Consider the following 23,332-nt stretch of genomic DNA (forward strand, 5'->3'; position numbering starts at 1 on the left):
ATTGGGGGCTGTTCCTCTACTGAGTTTCCCACTTCCCAGATGTATCTAGGTCTGTGTCAACTTGACAACTTGACAAAAACTGTGATAGCTCCCTTTGCTCATTTTTTTGACTCTACTTCTCTGCTTCTCCTGAGCCAATGTTGAACTTGTAGGTGACAAGTGCCTTCAGCATTTTAGGAAGAAATGAAAGTACAGGATACCCAGTTCTGGAAGGAGAACTTGCATTTTCCAAGGACTCTTCCTCATGTCCTAGGGTCCGGTGACTTTTATGATGGCTAACATAGAGTCACCTGGGAAAAGAGTCTTAGTGAAGGATTATACACATTGAGCTAGCCAGTGTCTTTGGGGAATCATCTTAAGTTAATTGATGTGGAAAGACTTAGCCCACTGTGGGCAGCACCATTCCCCTAGGCTGGGGATCCTGGGCTATACAAAAGTGGAGAAATCTAGTGTAATCCAAGGTTAAGGCTTCTCCTAAAGTAATGGGGCATTATCTTTCTTGACTTCCCCCATGCTAGGCAGGAATAGAACCCAGGATTTTCATCCTAGGCCAGCAGCCTCAATCATTTAGTCACACCCCGGCCCCTCACTGGGGGATTCTAGGCAGGTGCTCTACCACTGAGCCACACCCCTACCCCTCACTGGGGGATTCTAGGCAGCTGCTCTACCACTGAGCCATGCCCCTGACCCCCACTGGAGAATTCTAGGAAGGTGCTCTACCATTGAGCCAGGCTCCCAGCCTCTCACTTGGGGATTCTAGGCAGATGCTCTGCCAATGAGACATGCCGCTAGCCTCAAATGCAGGACAACCTGAAGTTAGGGACCATAGGAAACAATGGACAGAGAAAGGACTATCCCTTGCCTGGCCTCAGATTGCCCACTCTTGAGAGCCACACCTCAACTCTTGAGAGTCATGCAATGACTGATTCAGACATCCCCAGCCTTGGGCAGATCAACCCAGGATGGCATTGGCTAGAGCCTGTTCCTCTCATCCTGCCCTGGGAAGATCTAAGTCAAGACATTGTGTCCCCAGAACAGAATTTCCTTGTTTAGGACCTCTTGTCCTACCCTCCTCTCCAGCTCCACAATGCCCTCACAAACCTCCATTCTGGATGTTCATTCTCAGCTAGCCTCCAAACTCCAAAACAGTGCCCTCTAGTGGGCAATACGAATGTTCCTTCTCTAGGAAGACCACAGATTTCAAACAGCTCCCTCCAGTGGACAATATGTATGTTCCTCCTCCAAGATGATCACAAATCTCAAACAGCGCCTCTAGTGGATTGCCCAGGCATGGCAGAAGAACCTATGCCAATTCTACAGCACAGGCTACAAACATGGGGTACAGATTTTGTGGAAAAAATGGGGTGTCTTTCAAATCTGAATATTTCAGATGTGTTTCAGACATGAGGTGACAGAGACAAAGGAAGGTGTCATGGCATTTAGCAGATAGGAACTGTCCCCAAGTACCTGTTCTCCGGCTAAGGGGCCGGGCGTTAGTGGTGCATGCCTTTAATCCCAGCACTGGGGAGGCAGAGGCAGACAGATCTCTATGACTTCCACGCCAGCCTGGTCTACAGAGCTAGTTACAGGACAGGCTCCAAAGCAATACAGAGAAACCCTGTCTCAAAAAACAAAACAAGAAAAAAAGAAAACAAAAAAAAAAAAAAACAAGTATTAAATACCATCAAATTTTAGATCAATATATTTGGACCTCTTTCATAGCAATTACAATATAAGAACTACATTTTGGCCAGTAGTCAATTTCCAGAAAACAGCCTCAATGGGAGTAGGAAAGCTGTCCAATGTTTCTTCCACCCTGATTTTGGTAATGCAGGTGTGATGGCTGATGTTCGAGCAGCCTTAATACACTACATGGTGAGTGGGAGTCACTAGCTGAAGATGGTAAGGCAAGACACAATAAAAGGCACAACAAAGTTCCCTGTAAAATCAGGGTCCCTGATGTCAAGTGCAATGTGACAACCTTACATGACTGTCTTCTGGGTTTCTTCTTCTTTTTCTCCTTCTTCTTCCTTATTTATGGGGGGGTAGGGACACGCCATGGGGCTCATGTGGCACTAAGGGGACACCTTCCAGGGAGTTGGCTCTCTCCTTCCACTATGAGGGTCCCAAAGATGGAACTTAAGATTATGTTTGGGCAAGATCCTTGACTGACTGGTTCATCACCCACCTCTTCCTGTCCTTTTACTTACTAAGCTGCCAAAGTTAATATGGGTTTATATAGATAGCTTATTCCTGTCCCAGATCTTTCCTTCGGTGAAACAAACTCATAATTACAAAGGTCAAGAGATAAACTGCCCAGTATCACTTGTTTTGGGACAATTGGACAAAGAGAACAACATATCATCACTAACAGGGCTCACTTTATAGGCTAACAGCCCCTTGGACAAAACTGGGCTCATTCATTCCCCATTTCCTTCCATGGTTTTTATAATCTAGCAATGCCACGCTCAGAAGCGGCTTCAGACTCTTTGTCTCCCACTGCAACAATAACAAGCCCTGGTCCCTCTTTCCAGAGAGTCCAGGGCACAGATAACGAAGGGCTGATCCCACCCCAGTCTTCAAGACCGGAGTGGCAGCCTCTGGCGCCACCTGGCGATAGTGTCATCGAGTCAAGCACCGACCCGTCGCGGGTGATCTGGCCTGCAGAAGTGTTTCCCGGCATGCCAGGTTCTCCAGGGACAGGAGGGTTGGGGGGTGGAGGGGGATGTCGCAGTTTGGAGAGATGAAAATCGCACATCTGGGAGGGGCTCAACTCTGCACTGGTGTTTTCCTGGGCCAAGCCCTTGCTCCCAGGAGGTGACCGATGAGTGTCTGGGGCTCGAGGAAAAGCGCGTGGCGGCCACAGCGAGCATGCGTGCGCGTGCCCCCTCCCCATCGCTCCACGCAGCGCCCCGCACCGCTCGCGCGCACGCACGTCCCCACGCTCGCTCGAGCAGCCAGTCACCCACACAGCAGCGGCCGGCAGGCTCCAGAGACAGATGCCCCCACCCACCCCGTGAGCCAGTTGTCCCTCTCGCGTAGTGATCTCGCGTGGGCACAAAGCTGTACAATTTCCACCGTCACTCTGGTGCTGATAGGTGGGAGACTCCTTAGAAGGCAGGGCGTATAGACTGTGGGACTCCAGAGCAGGCTGGGGGCTCCAAGGCCAGGCCGCTCCCACCTGCTAGCCACACCGACCAATGAAAGCTTGGCCTGGTGATGTCATGGCCCGGCCGGACCCTTGTGATGACAGCTGGAGGTCACGGGTCAGGGGAATCAGCTCAAGCCCACCCTTGGGGGTTCCGGAAGTTTCCACTCCTGCAGCGGAGTGCAGTCTCTCCCCACAGCCTTCCGCGTGCCTCTATGCGGCTTGCCTTCTCAGCTGACCCCGCCTCACCTCTCTCTGCCCTCGGGGGTCTCCTATGAGGAAGAGCCTATGTCTCTGTATCTGTTCCCACAGGTGTCCTTCATCCCCACAGAGATGCCCCACGTCATTTTTTCTACCAGCGCCAGCTGAAGGGGTCCTCAGCCAAGATTTCACGTGCCGTTTCTCCCATGCCACCCCCACGCTACGTCGTGGTTACAGATGCTCAAGTATTAGGCCTTTGATCTTTCTGGATTAGAGCTGTCACTATATCCCTCCGTCCATGAAAGTCGGTCTGTCTGTGACTTGTCACCGCAGGAGACTGTCGCCTGCGTGAGCGGTGTCTGGTGTCTCCGCAGGCTGCGGTCCGTCTATCTGTCACGTGGGTGTCTGCCCCGTCGCTGCGGGTCTGCGGGTCTGTCAGTCTGTCTGACTCTAACACTGGAGTGTGTCTGGGCCCCCACTCCCTGGGGTCTCGGGGCTTGAAGGGAGGGAGAAGGAGGGGAGGTGGCAGCCCGGGGGAGCAGGGAGGGGCGGGGGCGGAGACAGTGGGCGGGCGGGGGCGCCGTGCGGCCCGGAGGGGTGTGTGCGGGGGGCCGGAGGCGGCTGTCACTGTCGGCTCAGCCTGCGCCGGGGAACATTGGCCGCCTCCAGCTCCTCGGCGCGGCCCGACCCGGCCCGGCTTGGCCGCCTCAGGTGAGTCTCCCAACCCACCCGGGACCCTCCCTCGGCTGGGGACCGATCCGCATCCCGGGAGAACCGAGCGATCCTGGAATGATCGGAGCCCCCAAACAGAGATCCCACTGCACGGTCTGCCTCCCGGGGCCTGCCCAGAGGGCACCCCCACTGCCTCGCACTCCTCTGAAACTCCCGCTAGCAGCTGCATACTTACTGATGATGCTCGCCCGGCCGGCCGCTGCCTCTGCGCTCTCTTCCTGCAGGGACCCCCTGAAGGCCCATTCCCCACTCTCCTCCAAGTCTGGGGACGTTGGAAGACGCCCCCTGTTTGGGGCGGAGCCCAAACTGCGCGGTTACTGACATCCCGACTGCACCAACCCCCATCCCGAGGGCCGCGACCCCAGCGTCCCTACCCAGCTGAGCCCCTGGCCAGCTCCAGGACCCCCTCCTGTGGAGATTCCGTCTCTATTTTCTTTCTTTCTTTTCTAAAGGGAGGCTCAGCGGAAGCCCCGAGTTATAATTAGCCCCACTCGGGTTTCCTGATTAATCTCCAACGCCACTATCCCCAGATCCAGGCGAACAGGGCTGGCTGGGTGATGGGTGAACGCCCGGAGGGGGTAGTTCCGACCCGGGGAATTTTGATCTCTTGGCTGGAGATGCCGGAACTACAGCAGCTGTTGCCCCCAAAATAGCGCCCCTGCCTTTGCAACGGGGATCTCCGGAGCTCCGGGAACACAGGCGTCCTGGCTCGCCCTTCAGTCCCCTCTGCGATGCTCACGATCCTTCAGATTCCCCCATATCAAAGCTCGGGCGGGGAGCGCTGGCCTCTTCTTGGTCTCTACTGCTCCCGGTTGGCAGCGTCGGGCACTGCAATATGGGGATGCAGAGGGGCTTGAGTCCTGGGGAGCCCCTCAAGGGGCTGGTGAGCCAATCGACTGGAGTCAGGCGAGAGGGGTGCGGCTGATGAGAAGCAAAAGGGTACCAACCGGCTGTACCAGGAAGAAGATGAGGCGGAGCAGGGTGGGGCAAGGTGTGGACTGGACAGGATTTGGGATGTCTTCAGGACCGGGGACTTCCAATACCTTAAATGCCCAACCCACTCCTTGAAAGCTTTGGCCAACCCAGGAGAGACTCGGGCTGTGCTTTCTCACCATAACTTGCAAGCTCCTGAAGGGCCCCACCCGTCTCTGAGGGCTCCGCCCCTGTCCTGAGGCCTGTACATGGACTGAGGCCTTTCCAACCTTGGCTGTATGCAAGGGGTCTTAGCCCAAGCCACAGAGGCAGGGGACGGAGGTATGGGAGGCCTTGGAACTTGCTGGGGAAGGGAGAGTATGCCTTAACGGGTCTTATCTCAGTTGGCTGTACTTGTGGTATGGGTGTGTGTATGTGTATGTGTGTGTGTGTCTGATCTTGTATTCCCTCTCATTTGTCTGCCTGTGTCTTTTCTCCTAGTTTGACTCCATTTCTCCCCTCCCTTTGCCAATCTGCCCCACCTCCTCTGCAACTCCTTGATAACCCTCGGGCAAAACTGTTACTTAATCTCTCTCTGAGCTGCCTCCAGTCTTCACCCTTTGCCTTTCTTTCTCCCAGCAGACACCCGCCTGTCTTGGCAGTCATGAGGCCTTCCTGGTATCCCCTGCACACACCCTCCCTGGCTTTTCCACTCCTCTTCCTGCTCATCTCCCTCCTGGGAGGAGGGGCAGGGGCTGAGGGCCGGAAAGACCCACAGCTGCTGGTGACGGTCAGAGGGGGCCAGCTGAGAGGCGTCCGCCTGAAGGCCCCCGGGGGCCCAGTCTCAGCTTTTCTGGGCATCCCCTTTGCAGAGCCACCTGTAGGCTCACGTAGGTTTCTGCCACCAGAGCCCAAGCGGCCCTGGTCAGGAGTGTTGGATGCTACCACCTTCCAAAATGTCTGCTACCAATACGTGGACACCCTGTACCCTGGGTTTGAGGGTACTGAGATGTGGAACCCCAACCGAGAGCTGAGTGAAGACTGCCTGTATCTTAATGTATGGACACCATACCCCAGGCCTACTTCTCCTGCACCCGTCCTCATCTGGATCTATGGGGGCGGCTTCTACAGTGGGACATCTTCCTTGGACGTGTATGATGGCCGTTTCTTGGCCCAGGTTGAGGGGACCGTATTGGTATCTATGAACTACCGAGTAGGAACCTTTGGTTTCTTGGCCCTGCCAGGCAGCAGAGAAGCCCCTGGCAATGTAGGCCTGCTGGATCAACGGCTTGCCTTGCAATGGGTGCAAGAAAATATTGCAGCCTTTGGGGGAAACCCAATGTCAGTGACACTGTTTGGGGAGAGTGCAGGTGCAGCCTCGGTGGGCATGCACATTCTGTCCCTGCCCAGTCGGAGCCTCTTCCACAGGGCTGTCCTGCAGAGTGGTACACCCAATGGGCCCTGGGCCACCGTGGGTGCAGGAGAGGCCAGGCGCAGGGCCACCCTGCTGGGCCGCCTAGTGGGCTGTCCCCCAGGTGGCGCTGGTGGCAATGACACAGAGCTGATAGCCTGCCTGAGGACACGGCCAGCTCAGGACCTGGTGGACCACGAGTGGCATGTGCTGCCTCAGGAAAGTATCTTCAGATTTTCCTTCGTGCCTGTGGTGGACGGAGACTTCCTCAGTGACACACCAGAGGCCCTCATCAATGCTGGAGATTTTCAAGACCTGCAGGTGACTAATGGTTGACCAGATTCTTCTGGGTTTCATCCCTGCCTCCCCTTCCCCAGAGACCCAAGCATGAGGGCTTACTGCACATCCACTGTTAGAGTCCAAGTGTGTGGGTCCCAAGGTCAGTCCCTCCCTGTGGAGGGTTCAGATCCCATAGTGGTTGCTGGGCAAAAAGGAAACTATGGGTATATATATTTTTCTTTCTCTCCATGCTTGTCCCTTCCCTACTCTTTACTCTATGTAATTCTGGCTCTGGAAGGGTTCATCTCTCTAGCTATTTGTTTGTTCATCTGTTTCTGTCTGCCTATCATCTCTCCATCCTTTTCCCCATCTCCAACTATCTTCAGGTGCTGGTGGGTGTGGTGAAGGACGAGGGCTCCTACTTTCTGGTTTACGGGGTCCCAGGCTTCAGCAAAGACAATGAATCTCTCATCAGCCGGGCCCAGTTCCTGTCTGGGGTGCGGATGGGTGTACCCCAAGCAAGTGACCTGGCGGCCGAGGCTGTGGTCCTACATTATACAGACTGGCTGCACCCTGAGGACCCTGCCCACCTGAGGGATGCCATGAGTGCAGTGGTGGGCGACCACAACGTTGTGTGCCCCGTGGCCCAGCTGGCTGGGCGACTGGCTGCCCAAGGGGCCCGAGTCTATGCCTACATCTTTGAACATCGCGCCTCCACATTGACTTGGCCCCTCTGGATGGGGGGTGCCCCATGGCTATGAAATCGAGTTCATCTTTGGGCTCCCTCTGGACCCCTCACTGAACTACACCACGGAGGAGAGAATCTTTGCTCAGCGACTTATGAAATACTGGACCAATTTTGCCCGCACAGGGTCAGTGGTATTGGAGTGGGGATGGCCTCTAGGGGTCCAGGGGAGAAGGGTGCCCATGGATGATAGTGGAAAAAGGGAACCATCCGTACAGGGGATGGAGAGAACGTCAAAGATGATGCAGAGAACAAGGCAGGCAGAATGGGGAGTCCTTAGACAAAAACAGTTGGACACCTTTAATCCCAGCACTTGGGAGATAGACGATGTCAGTCCACTTTATATATAGAGTTCCAGGCTAGCTTGAACTACATAGTGAGGCGCATTTGGGGAAGGGATTGGGGTGAGTGCTGGAAATATGGCTCAGTGGTAGAAGGCTAAGGAACACAAATATATATGAGGCTATCCCAAGCACTGCAAAACATAGCTAGGTGACTGGCAAAATGGCTCAAAACAGGTAAAAGGAATTGCTGTGCAAGCCTGAGTTGGGTCGCTGAAACCCACATAAAAGTAGCAGAGAATCAACTTCACAAATTTACCTTCTGACTTCCACATCTCTCTCTCTCTCTCTCTCTCTCTCTCTCACACACACACACACACACACACACACACACACTCATCACCATTGTCATTTTTAAAAAATGTTAAAGATGAGAGAGAGAAAGGCAAAAGGATTTGGGTTATATTTACTGGCCTAGCAGGCACAAACCCTTGACTGCATCAGATTTCGTGTCATCTAAAGTAAAGGTGATATTTATTTGTAGAGACAGGACTGCAACTACCTACACAGCTAAATGCACAATTCTAGAATTCTTATTGTATTTTGAAATATGGTCTCATTATGTATTCCTGTCTGACCTGGAATTCCCCATGTAGAACAGGCTGGCCTTAAACTCACATAAACCTGCCTCTAGCTTCCTGGGTGCTGGGATTAAAAGTATGTGGTACCATGCCCAGCTAGAAAGTATTTTTTTTAATGGAAGGAGGAAAATAAAAGTGGAACAAGAAAACAAAGGGAAGTGGAGAAAGAGACAAGTCCAGTGGAAAGAAAACCCCCTTTGGTGTCCCATGTATGTAATCCCTGCACTCTGGGAAACTGAGGCAGAGGTATTGCCAGTGACATGCGCGCGCGCGCACACACACACACACACACACACACGAGAGAGAGAGAGAGAGAGAGAGAGAGAGAGAGAGAGAGAGAGAGAGAGAGAGAGAGAGAAGGAAGGGAGGGAGGAGAAGGGAGAGAGGCTGGCTAGGGGGTAGGGGGAAGAGAGGGGAAGGATGACTTGAAGAAGGTCCAGTTAGGAAGAGGACCAGCGGCTTCATTCCTTATCCCTCTAGGCAGGCTGAGATTTCCCTTTCCTTCTGCAGGGACCCCAATGACCCTCGGGACTCCAAGTCCCCACAGTGGCCACCATACACCACTGGAGCTCAGCAATATGTGAGCCTGAACCTGAAGCCCTTGGAGGTGCGGCGGGGGCTGCGCGCCCAGACCTGCGCCTTCTGGAATCGCTTTCTCCCCAAATTGCTCAGCGCCACCGGTAGGCGCGGGATCGGGGAACAGGGAACGGACAAGGCGGCAAGGGTTGGAAGGAGGGGTAAGGGGGTTCGAAGGCAGGGTGTAATCCCCTCTCTTCTCCACCTCCCCCAGCCACGGAGGCTCCCAGCACCTGCCCAAGCCCCGCCCATGGGAAGGCCCCCAGGCCCAGCCCCGACTTATCCCTGTCCCTTTCCCTTCTCTTCCTTTTCCTTCTCCACTCCCGGGTTCCGTGGCTGTGACTACAGTCTCTTAACCTCTGGCCTCAAAGGACTCTTACTCCAGCATGTGGCTGGGAGGAAGGAAAGGGCCCCTCTCAGGGATACAGCGCCCGACTCCCTTCCCAAGTTGAGACAAACTGGACAGACTCAGGGATCTACACACCTTTGTTTAAGCGAACATTTCTTTTTTAATGTAAAACTATCATTTGGAAATTGAGCCTGATGTTGAGGGGAAGAAGGGCCCGGGGCTAGATAACGCCAGCCAATGGGGCTTGTAACCGCCAACCATTTCTGTATCTTCTCTCTTCCCCACCAACCCATGGACCCTCCTCCCGTTCTGATCCTGTCCCTCCCCGGCATCTTCCGATCATTTCTCTCCTCCTGTCTCCTTCCTGCCACTCCTTCTCCACTCTACTCTCATTCTCCGGATCATCCTGTTTTCTTTCCACCACTCCATTCGGCCTCCTTCGTGGCGTGTGTGGCGGTGCGCTCACACCCCCTCTCCGCTGCCGGACCTGTACCGCTTCCTCCTCCACTCCTGTGGGGCGCCCCGGGCCGCAGACACGCTGGACGAGGCGGAGCGCCAGTGGAAGGCCGAGTTCCACCGCTGGAGCTCCTACATGGTGCACTGGAAAAACCAGTTCGACCACTACAGCAAGCAGGAGCGCTGCTCAGACCTGTGACCCCGGGGTGGGGGAGGGGGAACCTCAGATCCCACCGCCCTGCCCGAGCCCCTAGCTGTACATATACTATTTATTTAAGGGCTGGGATGTAATACAACCGAGCCCCAGGCCCTGCCCACCCCGTCCCGACTTTCTCCCACCAGGGGCTCCCCATCTTGTGCATGTCTGGGGCCGAACTCCCTTCCCTGCGGTGCCTTCGCCCCTCTGGGCCGCCAATAAACTGTTACAGCCACTGGATTCTGTGCGACTGCCGGGAAGTTGGGGCGGGGGCCGAGTCACTGAGACGCTGGCAATAGAAGCCCCAGTATTGGTGCACATCCGGCGGAAGCAAGCGCTGAATCCGCCCCTTGAGGCGGAGCTTGCGACTGCGCAGCAAGGCTGGCTCGCCCGCACCTTTTAGAAGGTTCTTTCTTAAGCCGGTGTCTACCTGTGGCTTTTCTCCCGCTTCAATGTTCGGTAAGCGTTCCCCGGTTCCGCACGCCCATCCTGCCCGCCGATAGCCCCAGAAAAGACCGAGAACCCGGATTCGTCCCGCCTCGGTGACAGCTGCCCCACTGAGCGCCCTGGAGCTGCTGAAGGACGTGCACCTGGGCCTGGCTCTGCCCTGCCAGAGTCCAGCCCGACTGGCCCTCGTCTCGGGCCACTACCTTTACTATCACTACGGCTGCGATGGACTGGATGACCGCGGCTGGGGATGTGGCTACCGCACCCTGCAGACACTGTGCTCTTGGCCAAAGGGCCAGTCCTCTGGCGTGCCCGGGATGGCAGCCATACAGGCTGCCCTAGAAGACATGGGCGACAAGCCCCCCGGGTTCCGGGACTCCCGGAACTGGATCGGCTGTGTGGAAGCTAGCCTCTGCCTTGAACACTTCGGAGGACCTCAGGGGCGCCTATGCCACGTGCCCCGTGGAGCCGGGCTTCTGGAAGAACTGGAGCGGCTCTATTCCCACTTCAAGGAGGGCGGCGGTCCAGTAATGGTGGGAGGGGATGCAGATGCTCAGTCCAAGGCTTTGCTGGGAGTCTGTGAGGGGCCAGCTAGGGAAGCCTATGTACTGATACTGGATCCACACTACTGGGGCACTCTGAAAAGCCGTAGTGAACTGCAAGCTGCCGGATGGGTGGGCTGGCGAAAGGTAAGCAGTGTCTTTGATTCCAATTCCTTCTACAACCTGTGCTTGACCAGAAATAACCTGACTCCACACACCCTGCCTGCACTGTGGGACAGGCCCCGGAACTGAGTCTGGTCAGAGGCACCTACTTCTTACAGGTCCCCAACAGAGAAGTCTCTTCCAGCACCAAAAGTCCGGGGACAGGGACAACGACAAAGGCAACTAGATCTGAGTTCAAAGCCAGCCTGGCCTACCCAGCAAGTTCTAGGCTAGCCAGGGTTACAGACACTGTTCTGAAAATAATAATAAACTGGCATAATTCGGCTCACTATGGTCCAGCCTGTGTTTGGGGAAAGAAGGCATACCACACAGTTAAGAGACACTACCAAAGTGCTTTTACTAGCGGGAAAAATAACGTACAAAAAAAATTCTCAGCTGATGGGATAAAGTGGTCACGGGTATAGATGGTAGTAGATGTAGAGTGAGGGCAAGTAGACGGCTCAAAAGAAATCAACATCATCCGGGGCATCCAGGTCCCGATACTCCACTATGGCCCGTGGGTCTCCTCGAACCATCCTGTGAAATACAGGAAGTGTGAAATACAGGTAATATCAGAAGTCCCTGGTCAGGGGAGGGGGAAAGAAGCCAGGGCCTCTTTGCATACTCACCTGTTCCGAGGTTTCCCAGGGTATCCTCCTTGGCCTCGAAAAGCATCATAGTTCCCGCGACCGGCACCATATGGAGCATGGGGGTATGGAGGCCCTCCTGTTGGGACTGCAGGGCGGACAGCACCAGCTATGAGAAAGACCCAGGTTGAACTAAAAACTGACCTCAACCTCAGCCTAGCTAAACTCTGTAGCCCTCCACAAACATCAAGCCTTTGCATTGCCCTTCCAGACTCACCTCCATAGCCCAAGATGGGAGGCCGGGGCTGACCATATGGCATCAAGCCCTGTGGTGTTTGGTGTGGATAGGGAAGTCCTGGGGTCAGGCCTGGGGGGAGTACAACATGGACAGGAACATGAATTACTGCGGGGGGAGGGAGGGGAATGACAAGAGTTGTAGGAATAGGGCCTGGAGGTTAGTGGGGTTCACTTCTGGCAAAGGAAGAGATGTGGCAGCCCCCATGGATCGTATCTTACTCTGGGCAGGGCCAGGTGGCTGAGCTGGCTTGATCTCGGGCAAAGCTGGGCGCTTGGCATCTGTAAGGAAGTTGTTAAAAAATGCCACCTCCTTCTTCACCTCTTCGATCTTCTCTGCGTGCTTATTGAAGATATGTTTGCGTACAAACTCAGGACCCTGGGTGGAGAGGACGAGATGAGGACAGAGCCTGCTGCAGTCTGTTTCCTCCAGAACCCCACCTGAAGGTCATACAGCTCCTCCAGTCCTTTAGGGGGTCTTGCTGCCCAAAGCCACCTCCCAATCCACCCACCAATTCTTTCCACATCCCAGACCTTGAATTTCTTGCCACTGAGAGGACATAGCCACTTATCCTTGCCCAGTTCCTGTGTGTTAGAAGTGACGAACTTCTCCACTTCCTGCTCAGGGTCTTTACGACCCATCTTCTGGGCCTCTTCCTCAGAAAGGGATTCACGCACACTCAGCAGGGGGGTCAGTTTCTCTTCAAACGTCTTCTGCCACTCCAGCACTGTGTGGATAACAGAGAAGGCTTAGAGAAGGGTCAAGAGAAGACAGAGGTTGGACACAAAAGACTTGGAGGACCTGGAGTGTACCTTCTCCGTGACTGATACGGTTGGGGGGCATGGGACCCCGGACGTGGATTATGCCGCAGCGGTTGGGCATCTCGTCTTCATTGGGGTACTCACAAGTGTTGTAATAATCCAGAGAATGCACAATACGCAAATAGAGAAGGAGTTTATCTAAGACCTGAGGGAGATGAGACACAGGTCACTACTCAGCCCTGCACCCCCAGGGCCACACGACCCCAGACGGACACAAATGGCACCTTGATCAGCTTCTCATCCCTCTCCACATTGATCTCTGCCGGGTTGCCTTCCTTGGGAGGCTCCTCAGGTGGGGGCCCTCCACTGCTCCCCAGTAGCTCCTCCTCCTCCGCGCTCACTTCCTCAATCAGGTAATCAGTGATGTTCTTCAGGATGGGGTTTTGCGAGGGCAGGCTCTAACAGGGATGAGATGGACAATGAGGCAGGAAAGTCAACCCAGAAACTGGGACATCAAGAGGGAGGGACTTATACCACTTGTCACACTCCTGAACTCTTCCTTCCTAAGCCAGAAATAACTGATATTTCTGACAGATGGGGAAGACACCACCCAGACAAAGGGCAAATAAGGGAGGCTGTGGGTAGGACCCAAGGGTCACGAAAGGTAAGATGGCAGGTCCCAGAGTAGTGAGTTATCTCGGTTGGTTCTTCAGTCAGTCCCAGACTGAACTGTCCTACACTTTACCTTCTCACTACTTAGAGTGTAACTAGTCTAAGGAAATAAAATGAGTAGAGGGAGCACAAGGAGCCATGGGTGTACTGGAAACAATCCCCAGAGTCACTGACTGTGGGCGCAGGAGGTGTCCCAGGCTCAGAGGCCCAGAGCTGGGTCCTGTCATCCAGTGTGTGGATCAGCTTGGCTGCCAGCTTGATGTCATTGCGCACTATCTGCTTGTGCTGTGTGATGCCGTTGATGTTGCGGACACGACGGGTCAGGTCTCTGTTCACACCGGGACTCAGTTCACACTCACGGAGCTGTAGGCACACACACAATCAACAGACTGGCCAATGACTACCCCAGATGCTGCACCATGAAGACAGGGCCCTTTAAAGAACCTTGGTGGTTAAACCCAGACTCCCCAAGGGCAGGGACCAGAGGGGGCTGAACATGGTCACAGCCCCACAGCTTCTCTCAGTGGACATGAAGGGGTGGACAGGCAGAACCTGGCGATGCTTCCTGCAGCCCCAAACCCAGCACTTACTCGGATGTTCTGCAGGTTCCAACATATCTCTTTAATGTTGACACTGCGGTCAAAAGTCACCCAGCCACGGCGGAAAAACCTACATAAGAAAGCTTGTCAGTATGGTCCTGGGATGCAGCCAGTGTGACCACTCACTGCCTTGTCTCCTTGCACCACCCCAAGGTGTCCAGCTCCTCACCTCCTCTCGGGCTGGGGCTCCGACAGTGCCACGCGCATGAAGCCTGGGTATCTTTTACAAAGCTGCAAGAACCAAGGAAAGAGAAAAGCCACACCGTGACTCAACTCACTCCTTTCATCTCCACCCCTTTAGAACCCTACAGAAGTGCCCTTCACGGACGGGGTGCCGGTGCACGCCTTTAATACCAGCACTTGGGAGGCAGAGGCAGATGATCTGAGTTCAAGACCAGCCGGGTCTACAGAGCAAGCCAGAGCTAACAGAGAAACCCTGCCTCGCCAAGTGCCCTTCATCCTCCAACATCTAAGAACCACAATGCACACCAAACCAGGCCTCCCTATGCCAAAGGCAGCCTGCCATCTGAAGGATCTGAGCCTCAGCTAACCCTGCCCTCGGGACCAATGTCCCCACTTACAGAAATGATCTCAGCCCTCGAAATGTTGGGGGCAATGTTGCGCATGAAGAGAGAGCAAGTCTTGTGCAGGGGCCGGGGCTTACACTCCAGCCCCGCAGCATCCTTAGGCTTCTCCCTATCTTCTTCCTTGGGCTTCTCCTTTTCCTTAAGTGCATCTTCTAAGCAGGAAGTAGGAGTTAATACAACTTTATCATTCACTTGGATGAGCAGCAGTTACTACCAGACATCACCCCACAGGACCCCTTCCCACCAGTCAGACTATCTCTGGAGCAACCCCCCCCCCCCCCAGAATCAGCCCATGCAGTAAAATAGAGGAACAAGACAAGTGAAGCGCACCCGCCTCCTCTTTCTCCTCCTCAGCTTGGCCACTCTCAGACTCGGACTCAGATTCAGACACACTGCCCTCATCGAAGCTGTCATCACCACTGTGCTTCCGGGTTCCGCTTCTTGCCCTGTGAGAGCAACAGAATAGGCCAATCAGGACCCAGGGTCCGGCCCTGACACTTTGGCCTCATACAAGACACACTTTACCTTTTTGGCTTCCTTCTCAGCCTCTTCTTTCTTCTCCTCCTTGTCCTCATCACCCTCAGATTTCTTAGTTTTATCATCATTAGAACTGTCATTTTCAGCCTACATGAGGGGAGAGTTTCTGAAAATGTCAATCTTTCCTTCTGGACACGTCAGAGCCACCCCGCCTTCCCCAAATGAGGTTCCAGCTGTCAACCCCTGCCACTTGACCTGTTTGCCATCTTCTTTCTTTTCATCCTTATCGTTGACTTTGCGCTCGCCATCCCCCGGGCCTGGTCCGACACGGCCTTCCTCTTTCTTGTTGGCCTCCCCAGGCTTGCCTGCCTGCTCCTCCTCTTCCTCCTGCTCCAGGATTCGGAGATCATTCTCTGTGCCACCTTCCATCTTAATGACAGCTACCGACAACAAAAGCAGAGGTCACAACCCAAGAACTCTGGCTTTTCTCCTAGCCAAGACCTCCCCAGCCTCTAAGCCCACACCTGCATCTAACATCTTCACAATGGCATCAGCTTTGTCTATGTCCAAAAGAAGATTATCAAACCAGCCACTCTCCATGAGGGACAGGAACACCCTCAGTCGGTTCTGCAGGGCCCCTCGGGCCTCCTGCCGGCGCTTTCCCACCTCATCAGGGTGGTACTTAGATCGGAACCTGAGGGGAGATGCAAGCAGGGCGGAAGAAACAAAGCAGTTACTTAAGGCCCAGACCAGGCTGTGGGGAGGGGCCCAAGAAAGGCAGAACATAGCCTCTCACACCCACTGAAGGAGTAACATCAAGAAAGGGGTGCACTAAAACCACCCAACACCCCAAAAGGAACCAGAGGTGCTCTGGAAAGATGTGGGGGAGAACCAGGAACTGAGAGCTCTGTTTTAGGAGGACCATGGCTCTGGTCATGGCCGGGATTATAGGGCAGCTCCATCCACTGCTGTGGGAAGCACTAGTGTGCCAAGCTTTTAGATTCCCAATGCTTCAGAGGAGAGCTAAGGGGGCAGGAGCCCCAGAGAACCTCCCTCCACCCCAGGTGGAGCCAGAAGGAACCCTGAAGTGTACCAGATAGGAAAAAAAAGGCCAAAGGCAGGACACCTTTCTCCCCTAGTGGGATAAGGCAGTGGAAGGGACAGGAAAGAGCCAAGGGTAAGGCCAAGCACCCACACGGCCTCAGATAGGCCCATGGGAGGAGAGAGGGCTGGAGGGTTAGGATTTGGACAGAGTATGAAAAAGAAAGCATTTTAACAGGCCTCTGAGGGTAGGGGAAGAAAACCTAAGCAGAAGAAATTAGGGGTATGAGAAAAAGAAAAGGAGGTATGGAGGAAATGTAAGGAGGGCCCAGAGATCCAAAACAAAGACAGACAAGTTGAGAAAACAAAACAAGAAGTGTTTAGCAGAGAGCAAGAACATGGACAGGAAAGAAGGAAAGGGAAAGGTTCATGAGCCATCCAAAGACACACGGGGCAGTCAGAAGGGGCACACAAGGACAGGACAGGACAGGCTGAGCAGAGAGGAAAGCCGCAGGCGTCACCTCCAGTATCTTTACCTTGGCTGCTTGGTCAAACAGAGCTCAAGATTTAACTAGTGGCGCCCAGGGCCCATGCTGGCTGGCGGGCTGCCCGCTGGCTCCTGGCTGGGGTAACCGGCCTAGATGCCCCGCCCCCGCGGGCCTCCGCGGTGGGGGCCCTGACTGACTAGCTGCCTAAGCAATACATTCAGCTAGACCACTGCATTGTGCACAGCGGTGCCCTGCCTGTCTGCCTGGCCGGGCCCCGCCGCTCTGCCCAGGGGCTCATGTATGGGCTGGGTATGGTGGGGGTGGAGGTGGGTTTGCTCCGAGCTCCGACGATGAGCGGGTGTAGTTCCCAGTTCTGGCTCTTTTCAAGGAGGAGCAGAAAGAGGATGAGGAGGAGGAGCAGGAGGGGGGAAAAGATGGTTGATTAAAATTAAAACATCCACATAAGGAAAAAAAATTCAAATTCTTTTCTCTGTCAAACGACCCTGAGATCTTGGCTGTTCTTGTGTTCTCGTTGCCTTTGGGAGACCACTGCCACACGGGGTCCTGGTGGCTGGGGACGACAGTGACCCACATTGACAAGAGGGTCGCAGTCTTTGTGCTGCCCCAAGAGGCTAAGTAGCTCTGGTCAGCGGCCTGGAGGTGTCCCAGTGAGGACAGCAGAGAAGGGAGATGGGTGGGGTCCACCAGCCAACAGTCTCCCTCCCCATCCCACTCCCAGGAGGTGCCATGTTGGGGAGAACTGGAGGAGGACAAGGCTGCAGCTCCCCTGGCCAGACCAGAGAAATGGGCCAGGACAAAGAGGGCAGGCAAGAGGGGCACTCACCACTCCTCATCTTTGTGAGCCAGGAAAAAGTCCTGCATCTGCTGCCTCCGGAAGTCGAGCTTATAGTCATTGTAGCGCTTGACCGCCTCGGTCTCATCCACGGAGTCATCCAGGGACAGGAGGAATTCCTTGAAGGACTTCATGACGGGTGGTGGCACACCCAAGTCAATCTCTGCGATGCTGCCCAGCCTGGGGGAGCGGGAGTCCAATCAAGAAGGCTTGGTTGTGAGGCAGAGGCAGAGCCTAGGTAGTCAGGCACCCCTTTCTTCGTCCAAATGCCCTCCACTCCAAGCAGCAGATGCTATACCTCACAGGCACCCCAGAACCTAGCCCTCTCCCAGGTTCCAACCATCGTCTCCAGCAGCCCCAAACATTCCCTGAAACTTGGAAATTCCCTTCTCCCCAGAACCCTGGCGTTACCTGGCCTGGATAGGCAGGACATGGTGCTGCATGATGTGGACGTCTGGGTGGCCCCAGGGCTGAGGGGGGCCATAAGTTGGTCCCCCACCCCCCCCAGCATAGGGCATGTCATAGCCACTGTGGTATGGGTCAGAGCTGTGCTCATCCCTGAGGGTGGGGGACACAAAAGTCAGACACAGAAAGAACCAGAGCCCCCTCTCCAGAACATGGACAAGGGACAGAGGAGGGGCACACGTAGGGCACAGTCTCTCACCCAAGGGGGAAAGGGAAAGAAACGCTGGGTGCGTGGGATGATTGAGACAAGGAGGGCTGAAGCCGAGGGATCTGAGGGCAAAAAAGAAAGTGATGCCACCTCACCAGTCTCTCCGCATGCGCTTTTGTGGGGGGCTAAGTTCGTGGCGAGGGGGGGAGAAACGTTCCCTTCGATTCCGGTCATAGTCTCGATATTCACCCCGACTGCGGCGCTCCCGGCCACGGTCCCACTCTCTGGAAGTAAGAACAAATCACAATAGCAAAGACGAGCTAAAATGGAGATGTGGATGCACTGGTGGAGTCCCTGCCTAGAAAACACAGTCCTTGGCTTCCATTCTCTAGCACAGTGCACAAGCAAACAAACAAAAAACCACAGTGGCTTGACAGCCTGGTTCACACACAGGCTGGCCTTGAACTCCCTATTATCCAAAGCCCATCACTTTGTCTTCCACTTCCCAAGGGCACACATCACCACACCTAACAGAAAGCTAAGCTTTAGCATCTATGAACCTTGAAACTTCACATTAATATACATTACTTTAGTGCTTCTCAACTGTGCCCCTGGTCCTGCCCCTGAACTCACTCTGTACACTAGGCGGTACTTGAACTCAAGATCCTCCTGCCTCAAGTACAAGAGAAAATGAGACTTAAGCTCCTGCCACTCAAAGTTACTATGAGGAGGAGCACCGTCCCCACCAAAGTATGGTTTAAGAGCTTCTATAGGGATAAGGTAGGAATAAAGACAACCTTGCCCACAGCACAGATTACTGTGAAAGGAAATACTTAAATAGTTCTTTCAGATAATTTGGGCTATGCTTTCTGGCTCCTGAACAAAGTTAACAGAATCCTGCTATGCTGACAGAGCTCTCACACTCTTGAATTCCAGCAATCCTACCATCTCAGCCTCTCAGGCAGCTGGCCAGGTTAAGTTTTTTTCTTTTTTTTAAAAGAGGGGAGGGCTGTTAATTTATCTTTTAGACAGGTTCTATGTAGTCCTAACTGTCCAAGAACTCACAGTATAGATCAGGCTGGCTTCAAACTCAGACATCCTCGAGTCCTGGGATTAATTAAAGGGGTGAGCTACCTTGCCCAGTTCCCTTTTTGATTTTTGAGACAGGATCTCAAAATTTGTAGTAGTGGCTAGCCTGGAACCCCCTACTTAGATGAGGATTACAGGTACAGAGCTCTGCCCCTGCAAAAGAAGCAGACAAGGTATAATCCTAGCACTTGGAAAATAGAGGCAGCTACATAGTAAATATGAGATCAAACTAGGCTACATAAACCCTGTCTTAAAACAAAGTTAGTTGAACTGTTTCACCAAAACCACACCAACACCAGTAGGCTAAGGATGTAGCTCAGTGGTAAAACACTTGCCTGGAATGTTCAATACCCTTTTATTCACTGTGCTACCAGCTCTTTGAGCAGCTCCTGACATTTCCCAATATTCAGTATCAGGATACATTTCATAGGGTGTGGTGGTGCAAGCTTTTAATCCCAGCATTCAGGAGGCAGAGGCAGATGGATCTCAGGTGGATCTCTGAATTCCAAGGTGAGCACGGTCTACAAAGTAAGTCCCAGCTAGGGCTACACAGAGAAACCCTGTCTCAAAAAACCAAACAAAAAAGATATACTTCATAAAGACTGCTCATCTCAGAAAAGTCTACACAATATGACATTGTCAAGCTCATACTGGTAGATATAAGTTTTCCAAAATTTGTTTCTATCAGCAAGTTCATTAGCAACAAATACTGACAGATTTCTTCTAAGTAACAATTTCTCTTGGCTTAGTCTCCTGCACAAGTCTGCTTAACACTACTAAGGGTGAAGGCCCAGTGTTGATACTGCTCAAATAAAAAAATGGCACCTGTGGGAAACACTTCAGGCTCCCTAACCAATCACACAACTGCTCTTGCCAGAGGCAGTGACTACCCCACAGTAATACAGTGCTCTATTATGCATACTTCTCATCCAGCACTTCAACCTGAAAACCAAACCAGAAACAAAGACCCACGCTCTAGTAGGGACACTAACTGATGTTCTTTCTTCAAGCGGGCATCCTTTTCATTACCTTTGTGAGGAGGCTCCAGCAGTGTTAACCAGTATCCCTGCAGTGCCACTAACAAAGGCAGCAATGTCTCTAGACAGTTTGAGAACTACTACACCTTGTCTCAACTGTCATGCCTGTTGACCTCAAGCTGTTCCATCACCTGTGTCTAGGGAATTACCCAGAAACCCAGCTATCCCTTTCCTGTGGCTCTCCCCAACACCTGTGCCTTGAACTTAAGTTTCTTTGCAGTGATCTCCCACTCATGTCTGTGGCAGGTACTCAAAGCCACTTTGACCTGACACTGCTAAACTCTGAAGGACTTCATTCATCTAGTTTCAGACTCTGAAAGCCACTGAATTTCTTCCCTTTAAGAAACACCAGAGTTGGGTATGCTGACTCACTTCTAACTCAAGCCCTGAAGAGCTGAGGCAGGAGGATCACGTTCCAGGCCAGTCTATAGTACATAAGACCCTGTCTAAGAAACCAAAGTACAGGGGTGGGGTGAAGAGGTGGCTCTCAGCAATTCAGAGGACCGAGGCTCGCTCTGCTCCTAAGAACCACATGGCAGCCCACAACCATCTGTCAATTTCAGCTCCAGGAATACTAACACTGACTGTTCTGGCTTTCTCCCCTCCCCACCCCCCCAACCCAGACAGGGTTTCTCTGTATTGCTTTGGAGCCTGTCCTGGAACTAGCTCTGTAGAACACGCTGGCCTCGAACTCACAGAGATCCGACTCCAGAGTGCTGGGGTTAAAGGCGTGAGCCACCAACACTCAGCTTGTTCTGGCTTCTTACAGACATCAGACACAGCATAAATACATGTAGACAAAACACTCAAATTTAAAAAAAAAAAAAAATCTTAGCTGGGCAGTGGCGGTTCACACCTTTAATCTGGTGATCTCTGTGAGTTCAAGGCCAGCCTGGTCTACAGAACTAGTTCCATGATAGGCTCCAAAGCTACAGAGAAACCCTGCCTCAAAAAAAAAAAAAATAAAATAAAATAAAAAATAAAATAAAATTAACTAGCTAACTAACTAACAGTTCTTACCAGTGTTGGTGGGAGCATATACCTTTAATCCCAGTACTAGGAAAGCAGAGGCATACAAATCTCTGTGTATTTAAGAATCTGACTGATCTACATGGTATTGAGTTCCAAGACAGCCAGGACTACAGAGACCCTGCCAACCACAAAAAAAAAAAAAAAAGGCAAAAATAAATAAGAGATGTAATTTAAAACAACACAATGCAGAAGTACTCCCTGAACCTCGGACATAACTCAGCTGAGTGCTTGCCCAGCAAGTACAAAGCCCCAGGTCCCATCCTTAGCACAGCTTAAACAGGGATCTGGTGGTGCATGCCTGTAATCCCAGCCCTGGGGGAGGCAGACAGAAGATGAATGACATTGCCAGCTACCCAGCAAATCACAGGCTAACCCAATAAGAAACCCCATCTTTCCAATAGAAGGAAGGGAGGGGAAGAAAATAATGCAAACTCCTGATGCATTTCAAATAAAGACTGATTTTCCCACTCAAACTCTTGGTTCAAACACTTTGATCTGTCTGTTCGTTCTTATTTGGGTTTGAGGTGGGTAGTCTCCCTGTGTGGCCCTGGTCCAACTACTTGGGTAGGGTTCCTGTCCACCACTACTTCTGGCTGTGGCTTTTATCACTACGGCCTTTCAAAATCTAAGCCAACAGTGAACATATTGAATTACAGAATACGGTCCAATGGTGGATCACATCTTAACAAAATTTTGTAACGGAAAAAAAGCGATGCAGAGAAGGTGGATAGGTTGTGAAGGGAAAAAAGAAAAGTACGTTAATATCGTCTCACCGGTCATTCCAATCGTCCCCTCGCCGTCTTTCATCTCTTTCCCGGGAACGGTCATAGTCGCTGCGCTCCCTTCGAAATTTGTCCCTGCGTCTTCGATCGTATTCGTCATCGCTGTCACCCATGGTGCTGTCAGAGGAGGCCTGGGGCCCGGTGGCGGGTGGACACGGCGATGATGAACAAGGACCAGAGGAGGGACAGTCCCCCGGGGGCAGCACGCCCGCCTCCCTCCCGCCGAGGCCGGCCTGCCATCCCGGGCAGGGCGATCGCTCCGACAGTTTCACTGTCCCCAGGGGTTCCCCCCTTGTCCACCCCCGAAGCCCCCGGGCACAGTTCTCTCCTTCCGATCCCGCCACTCGGGCCTTTCCTTCCCCTCCCCCACCTGGCGGAGGTCGGGGCCGTTGGAAGCGCGCGCTGACGGGCTTGTTTTCCGGGCGGACCGGAACGCGCGACGATGAACCGCAAGGAGGGTTTGAAGGAGGACGCGGGAATTCTCAGGCCGGAGGCCGATGAAAGATGAGAGTGAGATTGCTGAGGGTTAGAGGAGGTCGCGCGCGCAGTCTGCACCACCCGAGAGCTGGGCTTCTAACTACAAACAAGACCCCCGACCCAACTAAAACTAAGAGAAAGACAGAGACCAAAGGAATGATGGGAAAAGGGTGGAGACGCGGAAATCTCGCGTGGCTTTACGACAAATTCGCTCAAGCGCTGAAGCTACGGAAGCTGAGTTGGGCCAAGCCAGGCTTGCTGAACATGGTTGGGGGGCGGGGGAGTCCTTTTTAACACGAGGAGAATTGAGATGGAGATTTTCTCTCCCGTAACGTCTCCTGGGTTGGAGCTAGTTTGCATCTAGAGGTTGCTTTGCGAGAGCCCTGGGTTGGGTCATTACTTGACCTCTTCAAGGGTGGATTTGCCCTCTCCTCGCGCTATGGATGGGTTTGTTTGAGGGATGTCTAGGGAATAATGCATAGAAGCAACCATTTTAAAGGCATCTCGTCCCACCATTTTCTTCTTCCTCAGAAATCCACAGTATGTGTTACTTTTCAAAACGCGTTTTTCCTGCTTTTCTTAGACAGAGGCGCCTAATCCTTTTGCAAACCATGCCAATCTCAGTTTTAATCCCCAATTCTTTAATGGGAAGTTGTACATAGCAGTCTGGAAATAACCACTAGGATCCAGTAGCTTCCAGTTTAAACGCATAATTCCCCAAGATAACACTAAGCCCTTCTCAATGAATAGAATGCCAACCTGAAGAATGGAGCATGCCACAGCCTTGCTCCCAGCAAGAAAATCCCAGCACGTAAGAAAGGTGTCTTTACAATAATGGGCATTTAAAAATTTAGTAGTCATGTT

General features: G+C 53.1%; 3 protein-coding genes across 3 annotated transcripts; 2 read left to right on the forward strand and 1 right to left on the reverse strand.

Annotated features, from left to right (window-relative positions):
- The first annotated feature begins 3,923 nt into the window (after positions 1-3,923).
- On the forward strand, positions 3,924-10,167 carry Ache (acetylcholinesterase (Cartwright blood group)). The gene is given in 6 exon segments (XM_051205292.1): positions 3,924-4,060; positions 5,636-6,725; positions 7,070-7,423; positions 7,425-7,555; positions 8,861-9,030; positions 9,809-10,167. Coding segments are annotated over 5 exon segments (1,845 nt in total). The 5' UTR covers positions 3,924-4,060; positions 5,636-5,657; the 3' UTR covers positions 9,931-10,167.
- On the forward strand, positions 10,092-11,358 carry LOC127237333 (ufm1-specific protease 1). The gene is made up of 2 exons (XM_051205565.1): positions 10,092-10,187; positions 10,431-11,358. Exons 1-2 carry the CDS (start codon positions 10,092-10,094, stop codon positions 11,166-11,168), a joined length of 834 nt encoding a protein of 277 aa, XP_051061522.1. The 3' UTR covers positions 11,169-11,358.
- Positions 11,359-11,411: 53 nt separating this feature from the next.
- Positions 11,412-22,549, reverse strand: Srrt (serrate, RNA effector molecule). The gene is made up of 20 exons (XM_051205293.1): positions 22,362-22,549; positions 21,983-22,122; positions 18,207-18,335; positions 17,850-17,996; positions 17,430-17,618; positions 15,581-15,750; positions 15,312-15,496; positions 15,100-15,203; positions 14,910-15,025; positions 14,574-14,731; positions 14,162-14,223; positions 13,984-14,062; positions 13,568-13,756; positions 13,006-13,179; positions 12,773-12,926; positions 12,494-12,687; positions 12,182-12,338; positions 11,943-12,032; positions 11,708-11,834; positions 11,412-11,615 (listed from the first exon to the last, which is right to left on the reverse strand). The coding sequence occupies exons 2-20, from the start codon at positions 22,102-22,104 to the stop codon at positions 11,540-11,542; spliced, it is 2,622 nt and encodes an 873-aa protein (XP_051061250.1). The 5' UTR covers positions 22,105-22,122; positions 22,362-22,549; the 3' UTR covers positions 11,412-11,539.
- Positions 22,550-23,332: the final 783 nt, after the last annotated feature.

Source organism: Phodopus roborovskii, unplaced genomic scaffold (assembly GCF_943737965.1).
Source record: "Phodopus roborovskii unplaced genomic scaffold, PHOROB, whole genome shotgun sequence".
Lineage (NCBI taxonomy): Eukaryota > Metazoa > Chordata > Mammalia > Rodentia > Cricetidae > Phodopus > Phodopus roborovskii.